At 36.0% G+C, this 18,453-nt stretch overlaps 1 protein-coding gene across 4 annotated transcripts; it reads right to left on the bottom strand.

Annotated features, from left to right (window-relative positions):
• Positions 1-1,205: 1,205 nt before the first annotated feature.
• Positions 1,206-14,673, bottom strand: LOC106879454 (uncharacterized). 4 transcript variants are annotated; one of them, XM_089338226.1, is made up of 4 exons: positions 13,585-14,672; positions 12,444-12,504; positions 8,129-8,605; positions 1,206-5,272 (listed from the first exon to the last, which is right to left on the bottom strand). In XM_089338226.1, exons 3-4 carry the CDS (start codon positions 8,451-8,453, stop codon positions 4,605-4,607), a joined length of 993 nt encoding a protein of 330 aa, XP_089194352.1. In that variant the 5' UTR covers positions 8,454-8,605; positions 12,444-12,504; positions 13,585-14,672; the 3' UTR covers positions 1,206-4,604. The 4 variants fall into 4 exon arrangements, with proteins under 4 accessions (XP_089194352.1, XP_014784500.1, XP_089194353.1 ...); XM_014929014.3 differs by lacking the exon at positions 13,585-14,672 and adding an exon at positions 12,672-13,576; XM_089338227.1 differs by lacking the exon at positions 12,444-12,504 and having other exon boundaries at positions 13,585-14,673.
• Positions 14,674-18,453: the final 3,780 nt, after the last annotated feature.

The following is an 18,453-nucleotide window of genomic DNA, read 5'->3' as shown; positions in this document are numbered from 1 at the left end:
CCAATAACAGTCAAGCAGTGGTGGGGGACAGACACAAAGACACACACACACATATATATATATACATACATACATATATATACTTATATATATATATAAATAAATAATGGTCTTCTTTCAGTTTCCGTCTACCAAACCCAATCACAGGGTGCTGGTTGGCCTGAGGCTATAGTAGATAACACTTGCCTAAGTTGCCGTGCAGTAGGATTGAACCCTGAACCATGTGGTTGGGAAGCAAGCTTTGTACCACACAGCCATGCCTGTGCCTATTAATGTCTATTAATATTTACATTTTTCCTTTCTTTGCTAAACAATTCTTGTACATTTACTGAGTTGATCTTTCATAACTACTTTGGAAGTTACACCATGCTGATGAAGTTAGAATAAGACTGAAATATACCTAAAATTATCTCCTACACTTTCCTGAAAAGGGAAAATATTACCTGTTGATTTTATACAATTATAAACTTTTGTTGTCTTATCCTTTATTTCTAATTTGCACTATTTGATATAGTGTATGTAACCTTAAAAATGTTTGATGTTTTAAATTTATAACTAATAACTGGGTCTATCATTTATCCCTCTGTCTGTCTATGTGTATGTATTTATAGAGCTATACATTCAACCAAACTTTGCCAATAACACTTCCAATTGATACCAACTGATATATGAATCAATGAGGGAGTCTCTAAGTAATTGCTTATCCTCCTGAAATAGCAGCCAAGCTATTACATGAAGGAAAAGGACATATTGAAATATGCAGTCTAGGATAAACTACTGGAAAAAGACAGCATGATCATAGCTTGAACACTTTTGATCGAAGGTCTACTCAATCGAGGATGACATGAGGCCTAATAACAACCAATTCATATATAACAAAATCCATATTCTTTCCCACTCCATATATAACCACTTTGCAGTATTTGGGGCAAATGTCTTTTACCAGAGTCTTGTTATTGACCAAAAGCTTGTGAGTGAAATTGGACAGATGGAAACTGTCAGATGGACATAGTGAGTCACAGCACCAAGTCTGCTTGAGGATTGTTAAGGGTATAGGGTGCCTGTGGAATACTCGGCAACTTAAATTATACGTTTTGAACCATTAGAACACTCGTTCATCAACATCTACAAGACTTTATCATCACTGTGTGTGTGTGTGTGTATTGGTGAATGTTTGTTTACAGATGAAGAAAAAACTCAATATATAGAGTTTGTGTATTTTATTAGCAATTGAAACTTCTAGAATCATGACAATGTCTAAGTAACCACAAACACGTTAAAACATGTTTAATCATTGTGATTTCTCTAGTTGCTAGACAAAAAAAAATTATTACTGTCATCTATTTACCATATGCAGAACATAATGTATTCATCTATTCACATATAATATTTGCACAGTTTCAATATCATATCCGGCTTTTCATTTAACCAGGAACCTTTAAGTGTCCTGTTCATTATTGCAATGACATTAAAAGGCAGTGGTTTCAAAAAAAAAAAAAAAGACATTTTATACAGTACAGCACTAATATGCAGAAATAGGAAACAAAACAAAATATGGTACGATTCTTTTTAGAGTTTAAATGTTCATTTTATAACTGCAAGGATCTTTCTAAACCTTATAAATAGGTATTTCTTCACAAACCAAAGATACATCTTTAACAGAAATAGTGTTTACCTCCTTTAACATTTACATCAACCATATCTGTTTTATATTCAAACTGGCCAGATCTGGCCTCTCATATCCACCCTACAATGTCAATCTAAAAATAATGCATGATTAATTTTACAAAATGTGAATAAATAAACATTACATTTAACAGATAATCTGAATGCTAAAGAGTCAGGTGAGTTTGCAGAAACTTTGCTGTTCTGTAGCCTGTATAAACAGAAAACTTCCAGTACAATTGTGCAAAACTTTACCCCTCTAATAGTAACAAGTCTAACACTTACACTCTGAAAAGCATGTGTCTTTTTAAAACATTTAGTTTATCAACCTAAAGGCTCTCTTGCAAATGACAGTGAAACCTAACATCTGCCCCCACCCAACAAATTTTCTGAATATCTCATTGAAAAAAATGAATCTCACAACATTGAGAAAGACAATGTCTTATCATCTAACTATCCAAATATATTTGGATTGCAAAGGATGATAATATTCACAATTAACTGTTCTAGTATAAAGATGAATTTCTTTCATTAATGGTTCCAGAAGGTGTAACCATTGTCTCCTTGAAGTATAAATATCCTATTGTAATCATTAACAATTTTACACATCAGATCAAAATTGGTGAATTCATGCAGACACTTCATCGATACTTAAAGAAATCCAAAAAATGGTCATATACTTGAGGTGAGGGATGGAGACAAAATAAATTCAGTAATTCATCAACACTAAAACTTCATTAACAATAGCTATCTTCTTTGCTGTTGTATGTTTTACACATATGACACAAGAAACATCACACTTTTGCATGTGAATAGATGAATATATTACATGTTCAGCACATGACAACAGAGTAAATGTGTAATGCATTTTCTACCATTTAAAAAATTTATTTTGGCAACCAATCAAATCTCAATAACTAATCGCATTTTGATGCATTTACAAACATTACTGCTGATATCCCGTTATAATGTTGCTCTTCTTCAATTGTCTGAATAATAAGCAACATGAAACTCCGTGCAATGATTCAAGAAGCTTCAGCTGCAAATAATATATAATGGAGCCTCTTGAAAGACGATGGTCCAGAAACAACATGTGACCAAAATTTTAATTTTAATATATGAATAAACTCTGTATCATAAACTGAGTACTATCATTTGATTTTATTTACAAATTATATATTTGGATACAACATGCATACATATACACACATGTGCTTACACACACATTCATTCATTTGTTCTACATCTACTCTTTCTTGCTAGTATAGGTTGCATGAAGATGAACTAAGGCAGTGTTTTGCAACTGAATACCTTTCCTATTGTCAAGCCTTCCCTGTTTCTTGAGTAAAATATTTTTCTATTTCCTTGGTCTTCACAAGCACAGAGTTACATGCCATTTTGCTAACAGGGAATATAAGTATATCAGCAATTTGCCTAAATGCATAATGCAAAGACACATGGAATGTAAACATTCTTACACACACACACAAAGAGTTTCTATAAAAGTTTCTAACTACCAATTTCTCCGTAGGCATTAGTGAGCCCAAGATGACACATGATTGGATAGAATCTGAAACCCCAATGTTACAAAGCAAACTCCATATCCACACAGTCAACACACATACAACAGGCTTCTATATAGTTTTTGTCTTTAACATTCCACTCACAAGGTATTGGACAACCACCAGATCAAGACAGTAGAATCATTAACACGTTGGACAAAAAAACATGGTATTTCTTCTGGCTCTTTACATTCTGAGTTCAAATCTTGTTGAAGTCAACTTTGCTTTCGTCCTTTGGGGATTGGTAAAATAAAGTATCTGTCAAGTATTGGGCTTGATCTAATCAACCAAGCCCCTCCTTCTAAAAAAAAAAAACTGCTGGCTTTGTACAAAAATCTGAAACATTAATAGAACCAGCTTAAGAAATACCATTAGTGTAGAAATCAGGTTATAAACAAGTTACCATCCAATGCAAGCTGCATTATTCCATTCCTAAACCATTAATGTATCCACCAGTAAAATCATAGGTCAAAATAAGCGATATCTTCTGCCATCTCCAATAACCCTGTTACATGAATCAGGATACATTATGTACTCAACAATTTTCCCCATAACACTTCATATACTCCATATGCAGTAATGGCTAGTGTAAAGGTGAGATCAATCCAATGAATTACACTTTAAGATTTATTCTATTCCCTCGCTCCCATTTATACATACATATATATCACAACTGGTATAATCATTAAATTGTTTATTAACACACCATGAGAAAGCTTCAAGCCATATACTTTACAACAAGTATAACTATCAGATTATACCACTCAGAAGATCTTGGGTATCAAGCTATTTCCTATACACAAATGAATATGTAATTATTTACGTTATTTAACCACCAGGTTGTGCATACATTACCACTCACACTATCATCATTCAACATCCATGGTGTGTATGTGTGAGTGAGAGGAAGATGATGAGTAGCAAGGTAGGTTACAAAAGCATGTAGGAAGGGAGAGACAGGAGGCATAGGGAGAGTGAATGACATATAATGGCAGAGAAGGTGAGATGATTTGGTTGGGAGGAACAATGTAAAATGTGGTTGGAGAGGACAATATTAAGGATGAGGAATGGATATCAGGTAAAATGATTCTAGGTGATGAGAAAGATTAGTGATATTGAGGAAAAATTGCAGTTCGAGAAATGAAAAGTAGTGTGGTGTCATGGGGAAAATTTAGGCAAAGGGCTCAATTGTTCACACATACACACACACAGAGCTATACTCATTTATGTGCAGCAACTAGCGTAAACCATGAGGTTGTACCAAGTAACCCTCCTTGGGTGTGAAACCCTTCTAGATTCATTAAATCTAATTATACATAGCAACTGATAAGCCCACCAAATTGTGTCAGTCAATATATCCCAGGAATGTGCCTCATGTCAGTGTGGTACTCGTTTATGTTTCAATAGATCATAGCTACTAGAGAAAGCTTCTGTGCAGAAATTGCATTTGAATGGCTTTTCTGCAAGATGCTGCTGAATGTGTGTACTCCACTCTATGGTGGAAGTGAAAGTGTTTTCACAGTATTTACAGGAGTAAAGCGTACTATGTTGTCGCCGATGCATTGTTAGGGCATAGCGGCTGGAAAATGCATCTGTGCACATATCACATGCAAAAGGTTTCTTAGAACTGTGTATTTTTCGATGTGCAGCTAACTCAGATTTGCTGTTAAATGCCTCTTCACAGTTCAAACATTTAAAAGGTTTATCAGCACGGTGTGCTTTCAAGTGCATGCTCCAGTTATCTACGGTATCAAATGTTTCCTTGCAATATTTGCATTTATGAATCAGCTTTTTGAGGTGCGCAATGACATGTTTCTGCAGTCTTGAATTATCAATGAAGGCTTTGTCACAATATTGACATATAAATTTTTTTTCTCCAGTGTGAATCCGATGATGCTTTGCTTGGTTGCTACGCGTGCTAAATGATTTGTCACAGTAGTCACACTTGAAAGGTTTCTCACCCGTGTGTGTTCGCTGGTGTTCTAATAAGTTACTGCGAATACAAAACGCCTTCTCGCATTGATCACACTGATATGGCTTTTCACCTGAAAATACAAAATTAATCCATCTATATTATCTATATTATAATGGAGAAAGCTCATTATTAATTAGGCATGTAACAGTTACTAAAAGAAAGCAATTATTAAAGGTTTGACCACCTGAAAATTTTTTATAAATTCATGTTCCAAGAAATTTCCTGTAATTTTGATTTCTAAAGTTTATTGAATATTTGAACTACAACTTTTTCACAAATTTAAATATTTGTTGCAATCACTGTGGAGTAGATTTTAATGTAATGATAATTTAATATATATTCATTTCAAGTTTTAATTCGCTATTTGCAAAACCCAGTTTATTCTATATATGTAATGTGAAAAAATTATTTATTGAATGAATGAATGCTATTAGACAAAATAGCTGTATACGAGAATAATGTTTCTGGAGTTTGCTAAATGAATATTTTGGTAAAATCAAAATCTTTTGATATACCAATATAATTTTTAAAAAAACATTAAGTTCCAAGAGGTCCTCTAACCCCAATTTCATAATAATAAGCATATAACAGATAAACTTCTCCCCTTACACAGGATGCTTGTCTGTTATCACAGCCAACATTCATAAACAATCTGGAACCTATACTTGACAGTGAATTGAGGCAACAGAGAAAAGCAATCTGACTCAAAACACAAGAAATGCCAGCACTGGGTTTTGAACTCATGACCTATGAGCATATAAGCCAATATCATATCTACCTGAGACATCTTATTTGTAGGATATTTTGTACTATAACATGAAAAAGGAAATAGATAAAGTATAAAAGTGTGTTGTAAAAAAAAAAACATCCAAAAGATCTTATTATCTCATTTATTCAGTTATTCCCTCATTTCTTTCATAGAGCAGAGAGTAACTATTTCTGTCATTAATTTTTCCATACAATTCTTAGCTGGGATAAAATCTGCAAATTTGGATGAATGTATATAAGCTATTTGAGCAAATATTACAGCAGTAAAATATACTTTCTATGGTTAATTGTACAACTAAAAAGTGTGTATGGTATGCCAATGCTCTACATATCCTGAGTATCTACAAGCCATCAAGCTGCAATGTTCTTAGCTGTCTGCATGAAAGATTTACATATTTAAAGACATGAACTACTTGATTTAGAAATGTATTTAATGTATTGATTGAGTATTAAAAAAATATCTAATTAGAAACCATTATATGATGAAGAAAAGACAACATTACTTCAAATAACTATTTTAATCAAATTAGCAAGTATGAAAGACAACAAAAGATTTGCTCAATTTTCATAGTTACTTATGTATTAGTAATTCTGTTATCACTTTAGCAAGTACTATGAAGTCTGCTTCATTGAAGAATCTACAAAGATCAAAACATATCCTGAGTAGTCTCCCATACTAGCTGAAATTATTAAAATATTAGCCATTGCACTAATGTTTTTTTCTTTCATTACATAGTTATTTCTAATTTGTTTTTTTTTTATATAGCTGACTACATAAAACTCTATATTCACGACTGTATTTTATGGTTAGATATATTGTGCATGTATGTGTGTGTATACACACACACATACATTTAACCTCTGACTGCTACAAAGTCAGACAACAATATTTAAATGAAGGCTATGGTTGCTAGATCTATAGATGTTCGCAGTACCACAGTTTAAGAACTTGATCCCAATCACTGATCTTATAGTTTCCTTTACCCCATATTGCATGAGTGTCACTGTTAGTCAATGGATGACTCACTGGAACTGCACATCCAGCATGGTGTCTCCTATAACCTCACCTTTAATCCTAGATCAAATGGTATCAGGTGCCATGCTTTGCCAAGGGCAGCCTATATTTGGTTCAGGACAGCTTATTTCCATATTTGTTACTAACCTCTATATCAGGAAGCTACTACCCTACCTGCCCCCAGGAGTCTGGAAGAATATTTCTTTCCCAGTTCTCCCCTAGGATCTTTATCCCAGGGGAGATTGTGATGGGTGATGTGATTGAGTCAGGAAAATCTAAGCAAGCACAATTTCATGAAGAGGGTATCATGCAACTGCAAATAGTAATTGTATAGTATTTACTTTAAGCTAGACAAAATGATTGAAGCTGAATAAGGTGACTGGGTTTTTATCGCTTATCTTTTACTTGCTTTTAGTCATTAGACTGTGACCATGCTGGGACACCACCTTCAATTAATTTGGTCAAATGAACTGAATCAAGTACTTATTTATTTTAAAGCCTGGTACTTATTCTATTGCTGAACTGCTAAGTTATGGGGATGTAAGACACACCAACACTGGTTGTCAAGTGGTAGTGGGGGACAAAAATAGACACAAAGATACACACACACACACACACATACATACATATATATATATATATATATATATATATATGACAGACTTTTTTAACTTTCTGTCTACCAAATTCACTCACAAGGCTTTGTTGGGCCCAAGGCTATAGTAGGAGACACTTGCCCAAGGTGCCATGCAGTGGGACTGGACCCAGAACCATGTGGTTGGGAAGCAAGCTTCTTTACCACATGGACTAAAGTTAACCATTTTAGCAAATTTTGTAAAACTTAAACTGTGTTAGCTATCAAACACTTAACCTTCAGCTGTTGATCTTCTCTAATGATTAAAATGAAACATTAAGATTGTCAGGAATGACTATTTCAGATATTGTAAAATATTTGTTTGGACTAAAAGAACTTCAGTAAATGTTGTTCTAGTTTGTTTAATCTAAAAATTATTTCCCCTTCTCATTATTAAAACCTCTAACCTATCTTGGTGCAGAGTAAGAGTGAATTGCATCGTTGAATAGAAGTACAAATGAAGAAAACTGAAATTAATCCAGAAGGTCAATGAAAGAATTAAAACTCACCTGTGTGAAATCGCCGATGTGCTTGCAGATAGTGCCTTGTACCAAATGCTTTTGGACAGAGATCACACTGATGTGGTCTTTCCCCAGTATGACTGCGGCGATGTGCAGCTAACGTCGCCAGTATGGGAAACTTCTTGTCACATTGTTCACAATGATAAGGTTTCTCACCTGTATGGTACCTCAAATGAATGAGTAAATGAGACTTTATGCGGAAAGATTTTTCACACACCTGACAAATGAAGGTCTTAGTGTGTTTGAGAATGTGCTGTTCCAAACGATTACGACTCTTGAAAGTCTTGTTACAGAGGTTGCAATTATGAGGCATACTGGTACTTTGGATACATAAGGACTTTAATCATAGCAAAAAGACAAAGTCTTTTTACTAAGCATGTCTAAAGAGGGTCAATGTTGAATTTGTTCATGAAAGAATCTTGATAGAGGGACAAATTTGGAAGCATTGCAATTTTGGTTCCAACACTGTAAAATGATAAAAGGGAGAATAACAAAATTAAAATAAAACTGTTAAATAATAATCATTTTCATCATCACTTTGACTATTAGACTACAATCTTCATCATGCTGAACTGCAGAGACTCTGTTGAACATGTTCTACTGTGTGCCTTCCACACAAATTCTACATAGTGAAATGCAAGCCAATAAGTAAACTTTCAAGCTCTCATTTAATCTGATAGAAATAGCAGCCAACTATCCTTCAGATTACACTCTACAGTTTTAAAAATAGAGTACGCTGGATAATGTAATCCGAGATAAACTATGTCTGATAATAAAAGATAGGATGGCCATAGTATGAGCATTTTTGATTGTAGATCAGGTTAATTAGGCCTGAGCTAGAAGTAAACAATAATGTAGTGTAACAAGATCCTCCAGATACATTGAAATAGGACATATGGATTTATCTCAGACATTATATCAGGAGTAAACACTAAGTTTACTGGGGCTATTCAATAAAAAAAAAAAAAAGCAAAACAAAACAATATATCTATATATGATTATCACTGAGTCTATAAGACTTCGGAAAACATATATTCATATATTTCACTTGGTGTGCAACATAAAAATATTGAATATGCAATTACATATGGTCTAGCATACTAAATAAATGGGTATGTAATAAAAACCATGTTAAAGTTTACATTACAATTTACTGAAGAATCCTTTTTTAGAAAAAAAAGTAACACAAATAACTGGCAAAATATAATTTTTATGATATTAAGCCAGTGAGAAACTTCTTACATTAATTCTCAACCTCTTCATTGTAACTGCCAAATCTATTCTTCCTATCTTGATAATGAAGTTGTTTGTTATAAACCCTAAATCACGTACAAAATTAGAAGACCAGATAATCACTACTCATGCTATTATGATAGATCCAACTGATATACCATCTTATACCTGCAGAATTAAAATTGTGAATTTTTGAGTACATTATAGAATTTTTTCAAGAGTGTTGACTAAATCTACTCAAGAACAATGAATTGTTTCTTTAATTCCAGGTCAGTTCCTGATAAAGGCATATGATTAAAAGCGCTTCAGTTGAGATCATCCATAAATTGCATTAAGAATTAAATGAAACCATTTTTATTTTAAAACAGTAGGGTATGATTTGAAGGAAATCTGGCTGTGATTTCTTGCAGTTTGAGTAACCATACAGAAGCTATAGCAAGATTATGTAATTGCTATTTAGCCTCAGGTCAGCTCTCATAGAACACATCGGTAATCAAAGGCTTTTTTTTTTTAAACAGTGTATCCAAGGTTACATTATTTCAACATGCAATTTCCTTCTTTTAAGATGAGTAGATATGTAATTTAAAGGGTTTTGGACGCTATTTCTAGCATATCAAGTGACTACATAGAGGTTCTCTGGTGGAGATGGAGTATATGTAATCTGGGTATACCCCCCCTTTTAAATTTTGTTTTTTTTACGGGATCCTATGTTTCAGACCATGGAGAATCCGATTCTGGAAATTTTTTTTCAAAAATCTCAATTTCAAAATTTCGATCCCCACCCACCGGTTTTTATATAGATCCACAGGGTAAACCCTAACCCTAACCCTGACCCTAACACTAGTTTTGTGAGATTTGGCTGTTATTTCTAGCATGTAAATAGCCTGCTTGGTGGGGGGGGGGGGTGAAATTTTTCAAAAAATTTGTTTTCAGAATCGGAATCTCCACAGCCTAAAACATGGGATTCCGTAAAAAAAATTTAATAAATAAGGGGGGGGGGGAGGTTCAGATTACATATAGTCCATCTCTACCGGTTCTCTTAATATTGTAAGCCTGACACACAAATAGCAAAATTTATAGAAAAAAAATTCTGTAATAATATAGAATAGAAACCCATGTTTGATTTCTTACATAAGCTGCATAGTTTAAAGGAAATGAATGGCAAGTTGTATTCTGTGTGTGTGTGCGTGTGTACCTTTTTTAAGTTCATTTGTGATGAAATCAAAGCTGGTTTCCATTCTCTGATTGTATAAATGAAACCCTTTTTATATATGCTTGTATATGCCTGAGTATAAGAACCACTGGGTATATATTGTGAGTGTATATATATAGAGAGTGTGTGTGTGTGTGTTTTTAAGTGACAAAGTTTGAGTGAAATAGATACTTGCGTGTAGCTGAGTGATGTAGTCTGAATGATAAAGATACTTGAATGTGTATGTGAGTGAGTGATAAAGTTTGAGTGAAATCGAGATTGTGAGTTTAAAGTCGTTATTCTTTTGCAACTTTAAATCTAAATTAACAGATGTCAAAAACACTGCAGTCTTTGAGCAGCAGCAAACTTCATTATTCAAACGAAGCGAGTATGTTTTCGTGCATAAACGAGTGTGTAAAGTAAACAAGTGGTTGCGGTTTAAGTCAAACATCGATCAAGATGTCATGTAAAATGAATGTTGTAGTACTTCTTTTTACCTATTTACTCAGAAAGCGGGATAGAGCGCATGACCATTGTAGGCTCTCCCAGAATGGCTGTTAGGTCGACGCGATTGATATTTAATTTCAAATTTTGCAGGTTGATGCAGAGAGTAAACGAGAATGCTTCTTGGTGGTCGTTTAACATGTTAGAGATATTTGCTAAATCCTCAAATCACACCCTACTTTGTTTTGAAAACATATTGAAATGTGTTCCTTGATACCCTAAAGCTATTCTAACGGCTGGAATATCTTTGAGTATATGACTATTCGATCAGGTCTCAACTGAATGTTAACCAACTAGAATGACAGCAAGGAGGAACTTCAGAGAGTTGAGCAAATGTTTTAGCATAGGATTCGGTAGGGTTATAGATGGAATTGTGGTGCGTGTTCTACGTCGGGTCACCATTTTAGATGGTGGTCCGTGTTCTACGTCGGGGTCACCAACTTTAGACGGTCGAGGTTAAGCGTGGTTTCACCACGCGTACACTCGAGTGAACGCTACAGATAGCCCTTCACAAGTCATTTTATGGGAGACAAAATAGATAATAAAAGGAAGATATTTCTGTAGCGAAGAGATGAAATTAGAAAGAACGGTGGGTCATTGAAGTAAAATGACAGCTGTTGTCTGCTACATTCAAATGCCCGTATATATAATAAAGGGGAGAAGGTATTTCACTCGAGTGTACGCTACAGGGTGATATACAATTAAGGGCAATGAAAAAAAGAAGCAGTGAAAAGTTGGTATGTCAGGACTGGGGATGGTGTGCACCTTGTTAGGTCAGGAGCAGAAGCTGTTGTAGTAGCAATGGAAGACGGAGAGAAAGAACACAAGTTGAGAGAAGGAATTTATAAATTCTTACTTCCAAATATGAAGTGATATTTAGCTTCCCTATAATTTAGAACTAGAATGCTTGAGACGGAGCAATTTGGGGTTTTGAAAATGTACGACTACTCAGACAAGCTGAATTTTGTTTTAGCAAGGGTTGTTATACATGACAAGCGTCTGCAGAATTTCCGTCTATCAAATTCCGCTCACAAGGCATTGATCAACCTGAGCTAAGATAAAGTAACAGAATCGAACTAGGAACCACATGAATGTGAATCGAGCTTCTTAACCATAAGCCTATGTTATCAATGAATAAATGAAGAGGAAGTGTACAAACTCTTGAACAAAAGATAGATTTGACCAATACTACGAGTTATCATAAATATTTAACACGATTAATTAAATAATTAATAAACTATGAAAATGTTCTTGATCTTAAAATGTCAACACTGATAAATATGAAGTTTTTTTATACTGATAGTCATCGTAGGAAAGAATACAGAAGTTTACGAAAAGGTTTAATAAAGTACAAGGAAGTAAAGCATTAAATACCTTTGGATAACTAGACTATTGATTGTCTGGGCATGATTTGATCCAATTAGTAGAACAAATTCTAATCAACAGAGGGAAAGAGAGAAAGTTAGAATATCTTGGTACAAACTAGAAACAGAAAAATGGCGAGCGGCAACCAACAGAAACAAACTGATGAATTACGGGTGGAGTTTAAGGGAATATTGGTTTCCCGTTATTGGCCATCCCGCAACTTTCGTATTGTCTCACCTGTTCTCATCTAATTTTCCAATGTATATAGGTTTACTTCAATGCTTCTGGATGCTTCGTATGAAGTTTTTTTTTTAAATATCTATTTTTATTTTATCGTATTCACATTTTTCACTCTGTTAATTTTTGCCTTGGATTGATTACACATATGGACTTCCGTAGTTAAATAAAAGCTTTCCTTTTATATCAACCGGTGTATGTTAAACAAAAGTTCCTATATATATATATATCTTTACGCCTCTGTCGTAGACGCACTTGGACGTCAGCTGGCAGGATTTATCTTACATTTAGTTTAGGGTTGAATTAACAATTTGTTTACCCCTGTTGTAGCGGGTAATTAAAGGAACGTGTATGCTTTTTGATTCATTTTTATTTTCATTATCCGTTAACTTGTGTAAATTAGCTGTTGTATTTTTTAATTTTTTAGTGTTGAACCTTTAAGGACGTGTTGGAGCCGCTAGAAACTTAATTCCATTGTATACTGCTCACTAATTATTTACTAAGTAGGAAATAATTCATAAAATTAAAATGAAGAAATAAACGTATGAATTAGAAATATGTGAAAGAAAAACATTTAGTTATATATCGGCAGTAGTAATCATTTTCTACCTGAGAGATTAGTCAATCACCTTCTTCGGTTAGTGGCGAAGTGTAAAAATATGAATCTATTATAAAAATGACTGGATCTTTCATTGCACTCTCACACAAATACTTGATTTCATTGGCCTCAGTGTTTTTTACCTGCCTACATAGTGTTCTTATGTGTTAATACTTTAAATGAGGATGCACAAAGAAAGAAATATTCGGAAATGAGGAGGAGTCGATGACAACATACACTTGATGAACACAGTATGTGCTGAGACATGAACGCTAAAATCTCGAGGAAAATAAGGGCAGGATGGAAGGCGTTTACCTCGATAAAAGGTGTGCTCAAAGCAAACTAGAAAGACTCAACGTGCCCGTCTCTTTGTCGCGAGGGTGCTTGTTCACCAATGTCATGGTGCTTGTTGGTGTTTGCTATATTGCTGATGATCATGGTAGTGTGGTCTAGCTGGCTGTGTATATAATAAATGAAGCAGCTCACAAACTTTTAACATATTTATTGCTGGACTTGATTTAATGCGTTGACTGTTTACAAAAGAAAGATGCTGATAATATAACTGCCGACATGGAGGAGAGAACCGTATTGTGTTGTAGAAGGCTAGCAGTGATACAGCGTGTATGGGTATCCGAAGCCGTCCGCCTTGCTCTACTGTCCGAGACTGTCTGGTCTTAGCAGCCTGCCTTCTATGATTGCTTAAGGTGGTCTACGCGAATGCCTGAGGACACCTGCCCAGAAAGTCAGGCGCCAAACGGTTTTTATAGGGTGAAAAGGGGATCAATTTTAGATCATCCGAGAAGCCAAATTATGTCACAACTTCACGCCGTCGATTTATATATCATTGAGGCGAAATTGTGGTGGCTTACTCGTGATCCTTAATTGAATATCTTGCAGTTCGGGTTCGGATCCTTACATACTCAACAGAACTGTCCCACCTGCGCTTTATATGCAAGTGAAACGTAAGCTACTACGAAGAGGGAAGAACATCGGTTGGCTTCAACACAAAGTTCTATTTAAAGGCCAATGCTAAGAATATTGTTGCGGAAGCATATCCGGAACAAGGTGGTTCGAGAACAAAGCGGGGCAAATGACGTGATCGCAGAATATCGAAAGCACTGCGTGGTCGGATATGTTACAAGGTTCACAGATAAGTTATCTCTGTTCTCTTTGAGCATATAAAAGACAAATTTACCTGGGGCAAAATGAGTAAGGCGAGAGAAGGTAAATTTGTCTCTTCAATTCTCCAGAATTACATATGGGAAAAGGCTCAAACACATCAATATCTGTGTTTAGATATTAGAAAGATTAGAAATGCAACAAAATATTCTAATATCTAGGTCAAATTGAAAGAGAATCGTGGAAAAATGGCACATTATAGGAAATTAATGAAACTCAACTAAATCTAAAAACAAAAAAACCCAAAACTCAATATAAGATATTCTCAAGCTTCCTTACGATCTTCTGGAGTAGCAATCTTCACGATATATTTACACACCAAACATTTAAAGAGAAGAAATAGTTGAAATTAGACATGGCTCATTTTACCCCATTTTAGACACCGTCTTTTGAAAATTGAAAATTTCAAAATTAGACATTAGTGTAGGGAAAGATGGACTTGGAATCTAACAGAGAAAAGAATATCGATTGTTAAGCACCAAAAATTATCTAGATACTTTATTAGCAACCTCAATCACAATCAGTCAAGATAAAGGAAAAATTTCTTGACAGAGAGTATCTGTCACCTGACTGTTCCAAACTCTCTCAACTTGAACAACTACGTTAACCAATTTTCAGTCCCAAAGATGATGCAACAGTACAAAATGATGATGTATTACTTGCAATGTAATGATTTCAAACAGGTTGGGAGAAAATAGCTAGAAATCAGAAATTACTTATTTTACCCCGGTTACCAATTTTGCAACTCCCCCTCCACACATACATATTATATACGTACGGGTTTATGTTTACGGACGATATATATATATATATATATATATATATATATATATATATATATATATATATATATATATGCAGTGGCTTCATGCTGGCATGGCGTAGAATCGATCCTCAATCACCAAATTTCACTTAACAGTTCAACAGTACTTTTCGCACGGTAAAACAATAGTTTTTCTATGACAGCAGTTACATTTACCAGATGCCTTCGCTAAGCCGGAATAATGTCTCTGCCACTTGACTCTTCTAACCTCTTCTAGGTCACCATAAGCTAGAATAGAGATAACAGACTTCCAATGAAATCTATTGTTCTCAACAATATGTCTATCCTTCTAGTTGATTTTGGATAGTTATAAATACTAGAATTTGGTTAGGAAAAAGCAGTTAGTGAGAGCAACCATCAGTTAGTGAATAGACCACCAACTAGTCATGGTATAGTTTTCTTAAGCTATACGCAAACAAACTAGTGGAGACGAGAATACATTCATCAAAGGTTTATTACTTTACGTACATCAGAGCTTAAGTTTTAATTGTCCTGCCCATGCGTGTACTACTCGGTTCTTTGGTGACTGTTCCTTGTCAAGGGTTGGTGTGATTTGCCTAGGGCGGCCCCTGTTTGGTGGCTGGGCTACCTGAACGGGGTTGTCAATACCAAGATGGGCCGGTTTCAATCTATCGTCTGCCAATTAGGAGTTTTATCTCCTGGATGAATGACTTGATATGGACCATCGTAGGGTGACTGGAGGGGTTTTCGTCGTGTGTCACGTCGAACGAACACATAGTTAGCCATGTGGAGGTCATTTGGTACGGAAGATCTGGGTGTACCGTGTGTCGACATGGAAACAGGGTGCAACTAGCCCACGCTGTTACTCAGTTGAGCGAGGTACCTTTTGACATCCGGGTCTGACTTCGTATTCGAAAGGAACTCTCTTGGCACTGTAAGGGGGGCACCGTACATCATTTCCGCGGAGGAAGTGTTGAGATTTTCATTTGGGGTGGTGCGGCTGCCCAGCGTCACTCATGGGAGTTGGGCAATCCAATTTGACCCATTAAGTCTGGTTGTCAGGGATTCCTTCAAGCAGCAGTGAAATCTCTCCACTAATCCGTTGGCTTGAGGGTGGTAGGCTGTTGTGCGGTTCATTGTGATTCCAAAAAGCTCACACATGTCATTCCACAACTTTGAGGTGAATTATGGACCTCGATCAGATGAGATACTGTCTGGGACACCGAAACTAGCGACACAGTTTGCGATGAAGGCTCGGCTGACTTCTTGTGTTTCCGTGCTGCGGAGAGGGATTGCCTCAGGCCAAAAGGGCATAGCGGTCTACCAAGATCAGTAGATACGAGCAACCCCGTGAAAGTGGTAGGTGGCTTACAAGGTCTGAAGTGGTTCAAAGTTACCGAGGGGTGCTTTGGAGTGTTGATGGACCTTGGTTTGTTGACAGGGGATGCAGGTCCTGGTCCAGTCCCTGATTTGCTTGGCCATACCGTGTCAGATAAATTTGCTTGACAGCAGCCGCAGTGTGGCTTTAGTAGATGGGTGGGAAAGTCCGTGAAAACTTTCTTCCGCCAGGCTGATGGGACGATCGGTCGTGGCTTCCCAGTGGATACGTCACACAATAGGGTTGTGCTGTTAGAGTCAAAGTGTATATCCTGCAAAGAAAGTCTTGTGATGGCAGTGTGGTAGGTCCTGATCTCGTCATCTGTCTGTTGGGCTGCAGCCATAGCCTCGTAATCCAGGCCTTCCGTTATCGGGGCTAAGTAGGTGTGAGAGCAGGTAGGAGCACGAAAAAGTGCGTCGGCAACTTGGTTGCCCTTCCCGGCTATGTGTTGGATGTCTGTGGTGTACTCAGAAATGGTCAATAGCTGTCGTTGCTGGCGTGCAGACCAAAGCTCCGAGAGCTTGCTCATAGCAAAGGTGAATGGTTTGTGATCCGTGAATACTGTAAACGTGCGGCCTTCAAGGAAATAGCGAAAGTGGCGGACACCTAGATGGACAGCCAGTAGTTCCCTGTTAAAAGCAATGTATTTCTGTTCAGAGGGTCGTAGGTGTCGTGTGAAGAAGGCGAGCAGTCGCCACTGACTGTTGATGTGTTGTTCTAAAACGCTTCCAATGGCTGTGTCGGATGCGTCAACTGAGTGCATTCCGAGCTGACATGAAGATGGGGCAGCATGGTTGCTTGAGCCAAGGCTTGTTTTGTGGATTCGAAGACTGAAGTCATTGTACTATCCCACTCCACCTGTCTTTTTGAACCCTCTTTTGACAGTGCCTTGTATAGGGGTCTCATCACTCTTGCTGCAGAAGGGATGAAGCAATGGTAAAAGTTTACCATGCCCACGAATTGATGTAGAGTCTTGCTTGTGGTGGGGCGCGGAAAGGATAGGATAACTTTAACTTTTTCTGGCAGGGGTGTAGCGCCGGCACTTGGAATTCAATGTCCCAAGAAGTCGATTTCTGTCGCACCAAAAACGCACTTGGCGGGGTTGATTATTAAACCATAATGTTCCAGCCTATCAAAAAGAGGCACTAGGTGCTTCTTATGTAGCTCCGCGTTTTGTCTTGCAAGCATTGTTCATAAAGAAATATTCATTCTTAATGCAACATGAATGCTTCAATAAGTTCATTTACCATTACTATCATTATATTCAAGAATGAGTAAATTACCTATTTCAATGAACTGGATTATATAATTGTCATTACTGTATTGATAAATAAAATAAAACATACATCTCACTTTTTATTATCATGTAATAAACAAAGAGAACCTCATGTATAATAATGATCTTTCTTCTACTCCAGTTATTACATGGTTTTCTCTTCTAAAAATAGACACATACAGGAGGAGTAAATTATATATATAATAATACTTTTAATGTGGCTCCCGATAAACAGTAAAAATAATTACCCGATCAACGACAGGTTTTACTGCTAGTTTAATATAAGAACATGTTTATCTTGTTCAATCATTTATCCAGAAGGATAAATGAACAACACAGACTGGATATAATAGCAATATCAAATAAAAAAAGGTGAGGTTTATTGGTGTGCTACGAATAGATATACCTAATGTCTTGAAGGAATAGAGATTCTTGCAAGAAACGTTAGCCATATCTTCTGCTTGATGTAATTGTTTCTGTAGAGTCAGCATGACAGCTTCTGGAATGGTAGTAATTTGTAGTTATCTCCCATGCACACTTATTTTACCAACTTCCGGTAAGAACACC

The sequence above is a fragment of the Octopus bimaculoides genome, chromosome 20 (genome assembly GCF_046866305.1).
Source record: "Octopus bimaculoides isolate indiv1 chromosome 20, ASM4686630v1, whole genome shotgun sequence".
Lineage (NCBI taxonomy): Eukaryota > Metazoa > Mollusca > Cephalopoda > Octopoda > Octopodidae > Octopus > Octopus bimaculoides.
Note: the sequence above shows the minus strand (reverse complement) of the source record. Positions and strands in the feature narration are given on the sequence as shown.

Excerpts from the sequence above, each read along its gene's own strand:
- LOC106879454 (XM_089338227.1), bottom strand. The coding sequence starts at position 8,453 with ATGCCTCATAATTGCAACCTCTGTAACAAGACTTTCAAGAGTCGTAAT. Across the intron at positions 5,273-8,128 it reads ACATCGGCGATTTCACACAG|GTGAAAAGCCATATCAGTGT; the intron begins GTGAGTTTTAAT and ends TTGTATTTTCAG.